Below are 11,629 nucleotides of genomic sequence, written 5' to 3' on the forward strand. Positions count from 1 at the left end.
ACAGAGGCTGTGCAGGGCTTTCTGCTGTGGCTCAGCACGTCCCACTCTACCTGGTGCCAAGGAAAAGCATATGGCTGGGGCCACTCTGCCCGCTCAACAGTGCCAGGAACAAAAGCCTGGTTGTTACAAACCCTGCTCTGAAAAACGTCTTTTTCATACATCTATACACTTTAAAGAGAGAGAGGAAAGGAGAAGAAGAGGTGCGTTTACTTTGCTTTTCCTAATGAAACATAACCAGAGCAGGGAATGCATCCTTTGTTTCCAACCTGACATCCCCACCATGTGTTTGGCCAGATAACAAAATAACGAGAACGTGTGATGAGCGAGGTTTTCTCGATGCCATGGCAGCTGACAGAGGGCTCATCCCCCCGGCGCTCCGCGTAAAACGATCCGCGCTTCCTCCAGACAATGCGGCCCTTGTGCGGAACAGCTGTCTCGGGGAGACGGCTCGCTGCTGTTTGACAGTAGCTTGTATGTTACATAGATACGTAGGGTATTATCTAGCTGGGAATGGATCTACCAGATGGGATTGAATGCTTCTAGCTGGGAAATGGAGTCTGCTGCTCGGTATAAAAACAAGCTGTGGTTCAGCGGCTGCACGATGAAATGCCAATATAGAGAGAAATGTGGCTTCCCTTCTGCCATGAATTATTTATTGTATGGTATATTCTGGTTTTATCTGAAATCATTTTCTGATAAAGAGGCAGCATGTGTGACAGGCAGATGAGCACCACTCACACTTTAAGCTAACATACTTGGATATTATTTCAGTGTAATTTGCAGTTACAGGGAAGTTGGCTACAAACTCTAGGGCTCTCATAAAAAAATGAAAAGATGTTACACGTCTGAGGCTAAACACCTTGAGAGACTTGATTGACGCTTTGGATCAGGCCTCAAGTGAAATCAACTGTTGACTTTTTTGGGGGGTTTCTCCTTAACCATCTGCTTGCTCCTCCTACCTCTCCTGTGTAAAATTTCAAGTAGTCATAGCTTCACCACAGTTGTTGGTGACTTTTGGCTCAGACCTCTATTGTCACCATTTACATACAAAATTAGCAGCATCAGACCTGGCTCCCTGCGCAGCTCTGACCATTTTTTTTCCCAGCAGCAGTGGGCACAGGGACATATCCCTATGGCCTTGACCAGTCTTTGGAGGGGTTTTTTTTGCTGTTGTTTGTACTGACCTTCTTGGAAGAACTAGAAAGCTTCCCCTGCCCCCCCCTCCAGAAGTTTCTCTTTCACATGAAGTTGTACTGTGGCTTTGGTGTAAAGATAACCATCAGAAGCAAACAGCAGGCCTGATTCACCACAAGTCAGGTGTAATGTGGGTTTAGTGGCAAGAAAAGCCAGTCCAATCAAGTAAAAACTAAAAGAGAAAACCAAGGCTCTCACAAGACCTGTCATTATAACTCTCTTGTGTGTATACAGTAGCCCTCTGGGCTAGTGTGTGAAAAAAGGAAGACCTCAAATCTACAAGAACCTCACTGCTCAGGACCAGAGCCTCTACAAATTCATCCAGTTCTGGCAAATTATTCAATGCTTTAATACACTGTCTGCTGTTTTGGTTTGTTTCAATTGTTTCAAAAGAAGACACAAAAAGTAAAGATTAGACACGAGAGAATAAAGTTTAGGAAATAATAATAATAGTTGTGCATGGCAAAATAAAAAGAGACCCATGAGCTCACTCTCAGCCATAAGCACAGAAAACCATTTGCCATTCCTCTGCAGGGCTTCTCCAACAACCCCGGCCTCTGCTGTTCCAAGGAGTGAGACATCCTCATCCTGCAGCGGGCTGGGACAGCCGTGCAGAGGGATGGGCACCAGCCTGACATGTGGCCGAGTCCTGCTGGAATCCCCCTGGCTATGTGCCTCTGGCCATATGCCCAACTCATCCTTTTCTTGTTCTGGTTTTCTTTTGTCCCCAGAAGAGACTTCTCAGTACATGAGGTTTTCTCAAAGAAAAGCCAGCAAGGAAAACTCTAGCAGTGCCCAGAGGCTAGCAAAGCAAAAAGTGAAATCCACAAGCAAGGAAACGATCTAGTTAAGGGGAAAAAAATACCAAAAACATTAAATGTGCTAATAAAAGCCAAGTAAGTCAGAGAACACATGGAAATGGCTTTAAACCAAATGAGAAGCATTTGCTCATGCAGACAGCCCTATTAATTTCAATGAGATCACTCCTGTAAGTATATATGACTCAAAGAAAGGACTGCTCCTTCCCTAGTTTGTTCCATTTGGCTGTTTTCTCCTTAACAGCTGAGCTTAAGACCTGAGCAGTAGCTTTAACTTTGAATTTCCTGGCTTTTGTCATACTTGGCATTATTTAAATGTAGGTCCATCAACATGAATAGGCTAAAATGCTGGTCCATCCTGGCTTGGAAATGGATTGTGGCAGCTCTGTGGCAGGATTGCTTCATATGCATAGTGCCCAGCCAACATCTGCAACGCAAATGTCAGGCTGTGTCCCTGTAATTTCAGCTATTGTTCCTGCCACTTGCTCCTGGGGCAATGAGCAAGTCCCTGGTATTCTGTTCTCTAGCTTGGGCCCTGCCTATCAACCAGGTGTTTTCATGTTAAGGGCATTTGATAGTCAGGAGTTGTAAAGTGCCTCCTTTGTCACTTGTTAGAACCTGGGGCCTGTCAAAGTTCAAATGCAAATACATCAGTTGGGATTTTAAGGCCAAATAATGCTGTCCCTTCTCAAAACTTCCCTGGCTTCTCTATGTGATTACTTTTCACATCACTTCAGATGGATTTTGTTATTTTCCTATATTTTGTTATCCTTGTTACACAAACAGTCACCTTCCTAGTTAGAGCAGATGACAATAACTATTTTTTTTGCTTGTGTTCACAATTCTTTTATTTTGTTGTTTTCCTGTTTCTTTTCCAATGAAGACATGGAGGAGAGGAACACATAGAGCTCCACAATTTCAAAACAGGTCCTATGCAATTCTTAGAACCAAGAGAAGCAAGAACTTACTGCTTGAACAGCACAAAATCCAAGTCTAGTTTCAAGGATGTTTTAAAAGAAGAACATGTTGGGGGGGTTAAAGACACAAGGATATTCACTGTCATGTGTCTGTTCTAGAATAATATTCTGTGATTCCTAGATAAGAACAGTAATAGTGAGGAGGTATGCCACGCTAGCTGAATTCCATCAAAATTGCTATAAGTTCTTCAAACACAGCAAAAATAGACATAATTGTCCATGTCTTAAATGTCACAGGAGAGAACTGGATTTACAAGGAAGATAGGTCAAAGCAAGAAGGGAAGGGGGAAAAAAAGGGAAAAATTCAAACTATTAAAACAAAACACTGCAGTACACATGCTTCTCCCTCTGGGGAAGAGGTGACAGCAAAGCATATGATGGATGTTAATAACGTTGCTTAATGCATTACTGGAAGGCATTCAGATCCAACAGTGCTGAGTGTGCTGTATAGCCCTGTATGGAACAGAAAGCAGATATGAATAACATTATATAGGTGTTAAATCCATTATGATTGCATCTTTATGGATTGGGATTTTTTGTTGCTTGGTTTTATATTTTCTCTTTGTATCCTATTAGCTGAACATATCAATTTGAATGTTTATGTGTTTTTCCTCCTGTACCGTAACTCCCTTGCTGTTAAAGATTTGTCTGATTCTTTTCTGATTTGTTTTGAGTATTATCTTTGTAATTCCATTTATTTTCTTGGTATTGGGCGTCAAACCTGCAGGCTTTTTTTCTAAGAAAATCCATTGGTCTATTTTTGCTTTTGATTTTTCACTACACCTTGGCCTTTCTGTTGGGCACCAGAGATTTTGACTAAGTAAGCAAAATGAGCACTGTGCCTTGAAACACTAAAAGCATCGTGGGTTTAGAAACAAAACTTAAGCTATTGATAAGGCTTTGTGTCTTCTAGAGACATTCCTTTCAGCTTTTTGTATGCTTTGTGTTTTGTCTTTTTTCTCCCTTAACTTCCGTGACAGAGTTGGTTGTTGACCAGTTGCACATTAACAGACCCCTTGCTTTTGAGGGGCAAGGAATCAGTGACACTTGACTAGATACAGCCACAGCTACAGCAGAAGTGGCAACAATAGAGAACAGCATCAGCATGCATCCCGCAGTCAGCTGGGATGATGGTTTTTAGGCAAATAGCCAGTCACTAGGCAGCCAAGGACAAGGACTTCCTTTTCCCTCTGCTGAGATCTCTGAATATTAAGCTCTTCTTCTCCAAAAGAAAGAGGCACATTACCATCCATCATCAACAAGCTGTATATATGTTTCTTCATGCTTGGAATATGATTTCCAAATCATTTGCAGGTTTCCAGGAAAAGCCCACCTTATTATTTTTTTTTTTTATCCCAAGAAGTTGAGAGACTTTTTTCTCCCCTTCTCAAGTCTTGGGAAGCGTCAGAGTGGCCAAACTCCAGATGAGGCAGCTGTTCCCAAATATACTCAGTGGGAAGAGTTTTCATAACAATGGGAACCACATGAAAGCTCTCAGAGTAGCTCCTCCTACTATTGAAAAGTCCTTTCAGTTGAGTGGTTTGCATATTGGGTTGCATAAATGACTAGACACACCAAGGGGTCCATTTTCAGCACTGTGCGCATAGAATTAGACACGCAAGCCTTGCTAACAATAATTAGAATTGTGTGCAAAACTCCCTGCGCAATATGCTGAAAATATTTTGCTTAGTGAATCTTCCAGCTCACGGCTATTTCCTGGCAGTTCTGAGCTGAGTTCTGAGAACAAAATGAAAGTCTGGGCTCTGTGTGTGTTCACAGAGCTCTCCTATAGGTTTGGAAAAAAAAGAAGTGAAAAGACTCTTTTCCCTCCCCCTTTCTTTCCCCTCTTTTGTATGTCTGAAGTATAAATGAACTCCGCATCCCACTTTTCCTTCAACAGCCTTGAGAAGTGAGCTTTGAGACTAGTGAAGGAAAAACCACTTGCCTTGAAGGAGTAGAACACAGATTTCATATAAGTGTGTATTGAGTTTCAGTTTATCACAAGTATTTGTGCCAGTCTGCTTAGCATGTGGCTACTCAAACCCTTGGAGAGGCCTTTCTCTTACCAATGCATGGTGGCATTCTGGTAGCCAGCACTGCAGCCAGTCACAGGACCAATGAAACACTAAAACTCTTGTTAGAAGGGGTTTCATGTATACATGTATGTGTTTATTTATTTTTCATTGTGGTAAATCAAAATACTTAGCAGTATTTTCCCTGGGGAGCTCTGTCTTATCTTTTATACAAAAAGTGACTGTGCCCAAGGGATGGTGCAAAAGATGGCAGCTTAGCACTAGTATCTCTTCTAGGCTCTACCAGCAATTCACTCACCTTGAGCTGGCCACTACATCTGTTTATTTTTCCTGTTCCTCCTTCACCTGCCTTGTATACCCAGACTGTAAATTTATCACAGAAAAGTTGCTGTGTCTATTTGAGGGCTGGGACAATGTGGATATCTCTGAGTAGAAATGACAGTGAGAATTGTGACACAGTGGCTACCATTCATGTTTTTCATTAAGGAAGAGGTAATATTTTAAAAATTCATTTAAATTAGTTGTTGAATCACTTGTTAACCAGAGAATTGGGGATAATAAGTTGTTTCAGCTAAGAGAGAAAATTAATGAAGGAATCAGATAAATCTGTGATGCCAACCTGTTTTTTTTTAAAGACAGTTTTGGGGATTTTTTCTGAGCATTGGAAATCTCAAGCAAATCCTGTTTTCTGGATTCACTGTTTTACTGCCAGCTGAGGCCATGTCTGCATTTCTGCTGTGTTTCTGCATTCTTGCTTCTTTTTTTACATATACAAAGGTACATACGTACACACATGTTCACACACATGTAAGGTACAAACACAGAGTCTCCCCCTGGACCAGAACTCCCCAGGGAGCCTCTGAATGCACCAGTCTGTGCCTCGTTTTGGGGCAGTGTATTCCAAACTACCCCTGTAAAATCCCAGTGTCTGAATGCAAACAAAACAGTGTGAGCTCCTGCTTTATTCAGAGGCATTTACTATGGGCTGTCTTCTGGTTCACTGCAGCCCTTCACAGCAGTCGGTCAGCCCAAAGGGGCAATAAGTACCCAGCTGTCTGTACAAAGAAGTCCTCAGTCAGCTGTGCTAGGACTCTGACATCTCCCAACAGCAAGGAGGAGAGGCCAGGGTGTCATTACTCCATGAAGTACTCCTGGGCATTTGTATTCAAAGGCAGAAGCAGCCTTGGGTTGTGCTCATGGAAAGTACTCAGAAGGTTCAGATGAGATTCAGTGGTGTGCAGTAAAACAATCACCCCCTTTCTGGGGCTCTGGTAGATGCACCTGACTATAAGGCCTGAGTTGCTAAGTGAGATGGAGAAGCAAACAGGGTTTGAGAGCTGCATGTCCTTGTGCAGGGATCTGGGTTTGTATTCAAAGCTAGAGCCTGGGTCACAGTGATACGTGTGGTGACATTTCTGGTGAGCTTTCTATACAGCCTGCAGAAGCTTTTGATTAGCCACGTTTACACTGTCATTACGACTGGTTACAACTGGTCTCACTGGAGGAATGAGAGTAATAGCAACCTTTTGCACATTTTTTGCCTCATGGAGATCTGACCTTAGACTTATCAACTTTTCTCTCTTTGTGACTGAAAGATAACATACCTTTTGAAAGCCAGAGCTGACTGCTGCAGAGCTTTCTCCTCTTTTTATAGGCTTTTAGCTGCCTGCAGCAAAGAAAGCATTGTGATTTACTCTTCTTTTTTCTCTCAGTTCTAGGGAAAATTCGAACTGCAGTGGGCAGTGCCCAGCTTCTCATGGCTCAGAAATTTTACCAGTTCAGAGAACTTTGTGAAGAAAACCTGGTATGTAATTTTTTTCTGCTAGATACTAATGTGTGCCTTTTACTAACCCTGTGAATAATCCTACATAAACTAAACTGATTTTCTGACTGACGTGGCAGTTTTCCCAGTAAAGGCCTTGATATGAATTTGGGAGTAACTCAAACTTGTCAGAGTCAGCATGAGTTTTACAATAGCTTGAGACCCTTAAAATAAAGGCAAAAAGCTTTGGGTGAACTATCACTGAGGCTCTGCTACTGACTTTAGAGGAGAAAGGATCTTGACCATTGAGTTCATGGGCACATGGATGGGTTAAACACCTTAAGGTCTTTGAGAGTGGATCAGAAGTCTCCTGAGCTGGGTTTTCCCAGGTGTTCCTGGGAAACAAGCTCCAGACTAAAATCTACCTCAGTGGACAAATGCAACAGAAACTGGCTCTGTCTTAATAAAATTTTGAGTTCTTAATATAACAACTGAAAAAGCTTTCTGATTGCACGTCTTTGCAAGTAACAGCCTACGAGCAGGCAACCTGCTAGTGTCAAGCACTGAAAAACCAGGAATTGAAGTATAATCTCTGGTCTCCTTATGACTCTAAAAATATATACTTTATTGTTTTCAATAATTGCACCTTTCATGGTATAATCATCCTACCAAAATCCTTTGTCAGTGTGACGGTGAAAAGCACAAATAGAAATTTTATAAGACAGCCATAAAAAACATTATGCATATAATACATGTGCATAAAACGTTATGCAAGGTGCTACTAGTAATTTATTTATTAACAACAAAATTAATAACAATATATCTGTGTAGTCTGACAAGGCCACAGCACCCATGAAGCCTTGCTGACTGGTGTAGGAAGTCCTCAGCATTTATGAACAAACATGCTTGAAGTGAGTGTATGCAACATCTCAGTTTAAACAGTTTCATCTGGGAACCAACTTATAGGGACACATCCTGGAGAAAGACTTCCTCATGCAAGCTTTGCCAGTGGAGCAGGAATTAGGTTTTGGGTACGCCCACTGCATGCAAAAAGTGTTCAGAGGTGGGGTGCAATGAAGGGACAGGATTTATTTGGCCTGGCCCAAGCTGTGTTGAAGATGCTGACTGTCCAGATGCTGATTTCTGAGCAATGTTCTTGGGCTAATGAGTTTGCACACACAAAACAATACTCCCCACCTGTATCCCAGTTTTGTTCTTCCCAAAAAATATACCTGTAAAAATGGGTTTACTGTGCTTCTGCATATAGCTTCTGAGCTTTTCACCCTGCGCAGGTAGGGTGAACAAACAACAAAACAAACAACAACAGAAAAAAAAAAATTGGCCTGAGGTCTGTAAGAGAAAATTAGTTTATTTCTGTAAACCTTACATTCTCAGAGTGCAGAAAAAGTGTTCAAACATTGATATATCACCATTGGTACATGCAGGAAATGTACATTTGCACAGGTTTCACTCTTTTTTACAAGTGTGACATGGTGGGCAATCCTTCCTCATGAAAGTAAAGAGGAGGCTGGCAGTTCATTTCAGTGCAGATAGGATTGTCACCAGTTGTGCCCAGGAACATCCCTAGGCAGATCCTGCCACAGGGGCCCTTCACCCTTAGTCTGTGGTGGGTACCCACTGCCTTTGGTGAGTGGGTGTTTGCAGGGCACAGCAGCTCAACACCAAGCCAGATTCCTCAAAATAAAACCTGCCAGTAAGTAATGCTTTGCTTTGTTCCTCTCTCTGAGACTCACCCTTCACTTGGATCTGCTCAAACTGCTTTGCTAGCCAGATCTGTAACCATTTGCGCAAATTCTTTACATTAAGAAGTACTAAAGCCAACATGTTTTTTTTCTTCTGTTACACAGAATCCTAATGCACATCCACGACCGACCTCGCAGGATTTAGCAGGGTTCTGGGATATGCTGCAGTTGTCCATAGAAAATATTAGTATGAAATTTGATGAACTTCATCAGTTAAAGGCCAATAATTGGAAACAGATGGATCCTCATGACAAGAAGGTAGAACACTGTAGATTTTGTATGCTTCATTTAAAACCCTGCACAAATACTGGACAGATTAAATAGGCCTCTGTGTTACAGTGTTAACATTAAAAATGTGAAATGAAGCTCATATCAAATTAATTTCATTGTAATAACAATGTTTACATAATAATCATCTGAGATATTATCTGTAATATGTTTCAGGCGTATTTTTAAACCAAATCTGTCTTTGTGAATCGGATAATGGGAATGTGGTACTTTGTTAAGCTTTACATTTAATCATATTAGATGATCAATCGTTGGAAGGAACTGCCTTATATATTGATTCTTAAAATTAAATAAATCACATTTACGGTTCATATTATTGCATACAGCAAGATTTCTAGGTTTTGTTACTGAAAATACTAGGGAAGCACTGTAACCATCGCTGACTTTGGTAGCCAGGTTACAAACAGCAATATCAAAAAGATGTCTTCCAAAATGTTACATGAAAAAATTACTTTTTTTTTTTCCATTTGTTTGTTTTTTATTCATTTTGGGCTGTTTTTAAATGGATGATTTCACAAACACATTCACTTTCCTGGTATTGTTTATCTGAGGTAGCATAAAAACCATCTGGAGCTTTGGTGGGGGTTTTTTTTCCCCTTTTTGGATTTTTTTTTGGTAAATGTACTTTTCTTTTGTCACCACGAAAAACTACCACATCCACGTGTAAGTCACATTTCACGTTACATTCTCATTTGGCACCATCTCCTTTTTTTTTCTCCTCACTATCCACCTCAAGACAAAGAGCATTTGGGTGAGCCAAAATACACAAATGTTTCAGAAAATCCTTAGAGCACAGACCCATTCCTAGAGGAATCAACAGTCTAATATCGCGCTCCTGTAGGTATGTAATTTGGTGGCTGAATTTCCGCTGTGACTGGTCTGATAGCAATGAACACAGCCAACAGGTAGGGTCACCAGAAGGAGGGGGAGCACAATTTGCAGGTACAGTGTCTCAGACAGGAGTCCTGGCTACCTCAAATTATGGTCAGCTGGCTGCTGATAACCAAAGTGGTGTTTTCTTTTGGACAAATAACCATAATAATATCAAACCCCGTTAATCTTGCAGCAGGAAGCTTGTACAGGCAGTGCTGGTAGCACTATTCCTCCTCCTCCTCCTCCAATCAAGACTAAATATTCATTCCTGACTTAGGAGTGCCATGTTCAGACCATTTGTGCACACCTAGTGTGTTTTGTAGGGGAATGAATGGGAATGTGTTTTCCTAGCCCAAGGTACTGAAGGCAAGTCATTTTCTTATCTTCTTTTTTTTTTCCAGTATCTATCAGAAAAGAAGTTAAAACTGCCAAACATGCATGCACAGAAATGCTGGTGTATGGTCTTTCATTAGCTTTTACAGTAAAGTGGGTAGGCTGAGTGCTTGCAATTGCAGCAGTAAGAAATGAGAGCTTTCCTTGAAAAAAAAATGTGCCTTTTCTTTGCTTCTGAAAAACATTTCAAAGTGTTTCCAATAAAAAGACTCTAAAAGTTTAAGGAAGTTAAGTAGTGCTGAAGAAAGAGACCTACAGTAGGCAGGTAAAGATTTTAAAGAATTACACTGTGTTCCTGTTTCAACAGTATTTGTCTATGATTTTACATGAAACAGATCATCTCCTTTCTTAAAAAAAGGATTTTTAAAAAAGGAAGAAAAAGCTTCATGTGGAATTGATATTTGCCTTTGGCCTTTGCCACTGGGCCCTTTCTAAGCAACATAGATTAATCCTTGGAGAGAAAAAGCAAAGTATGAATAAGTGTAACTAAGCACCTTTATATTTTGAGCCATGGAAGCTGTTGTGAGCAGCATGAGAGAAAACGAAAGGGCAGAATGGGATCTTTGTAGTGTGATAAAATCCCTTTGCTCAGAGACCATGTTCACAGTTGGAAGGGGATGTAACTTAAAAGACAATCTAATTAACTTGACAAAGTCTTTGTGGATGCCTGAAATTCAGTTCTGAATACACTTTTCTTTTGCAGGAGAGATCCCTCTCTGAGGGGTTTTTGGTTGGTTTTTTTGAGGGTTTTTTTGTTGTTTTTTATGTGTGTATGTACATGCACTGGGATATACATAAAAGCCCTCCTTGTTGGTCACATATCTGGAGCTAGCTGCCACCATGATGATTAATGTCTGTTCTCTTAACGGTTTTTAAGTTTTTCCTATCATATTTTCTATTTCTAGCTGAATGTAGCTTCATGCCTATTTAGCACAAGGCCAGAGCATATGAGCTTGCACAGCAAGACCCAAAGCATGGGATTTTTAAGCAGTCACTAAACTGCTATGAAATAGATACATTAATATGTCGTGTTTTTTTTAAGAAGCACTTTTTGTGATGCACCAGCTGCAGACAGCTAGCTCCCATCTGCATTTGGGAACACCAAAGCCATGGCACCTCCATGTTGCAGGAGCACCTAGAACTATGCATGGATAGAAGAGGGTGGCCCAGGAGCTGGGGCTCTCCAGAGTTCCTCTGCTGAGACCAGCGTTCCCTCCCGGCTGCACTGGTGGTGGGAGGTCTGTCTCTTTCCTAGTCCCTGGCACTAAGCAGGTAGCAGTGGGGGCCCCGGCCCCAGCAGCACTGTCCCCGAGGAGAAGTAGTACGGCGGCTGGCCCTCCCCTCCCCTTTGCCCTTGCCCCATGTTTATGAACCCTTGAGCACAAAAGCCAGTTGACTGAAGACAGAAAGGCAGATAAGAGCTAACAAACCTTAGGTAAAATGTGTGTTCTAACTACTGATATATCCTAGTTTTTCCCGCCTTTCCCTGAGAAGCTGTATAATGCCATTAACCTTCTGCTTTGATCAG

The 11,629-nt window shown here is 41.4% G+C and overlaps 1 protein-coding gene across 13 annotated transcripts in view; it reads left to right on the forward strand.

The window, feature by feature from the left end:
• DLGAP1 (DLG associated protein 1) overlaps positions 1–11,629 on the forward strand; it is a 405,586-nt gene that overhangs the window by 389,965 nt on the left and 3,992 nt on the right. For 11 of the 13 annotated variants that reach the window (XM_021525224.3, XM_085573759.1, XM_085573760.1 and 8 more), the window contains 2 exons: positions 6,735–6,826; positions 8,653–8,805. In XM_021525224.3, coding sequence (XP_021380899.1) covers positions 6,735–6,826; positions 8,653–8,805 — 245 coding nt within the window. Of the gene's footprint in view, positions 1–6,734; positions 6,827–8,652; positions 9,157–11,629 lie in introns of those variants that run through there. The other 2 variants (XM_085573764.1, XM_085573765.1) reach the window with 1 other exon arrangement.

The sequence above is a fragment of the Lonchura striata genome, chromosome 2, assembly GCF_050655825.1.
Source record: "Lonchura striata isolate lonStrDom1 chromosome 2, ASM5065582v1, whole genome shotgun sequence".
In the NCBI taxonomy this organism is placed as follows: Eukaryota; Metazoa; Chordata; class Aves; order Passeriformes; family Estrildidae; genus Lonchura; species Lonchura striata.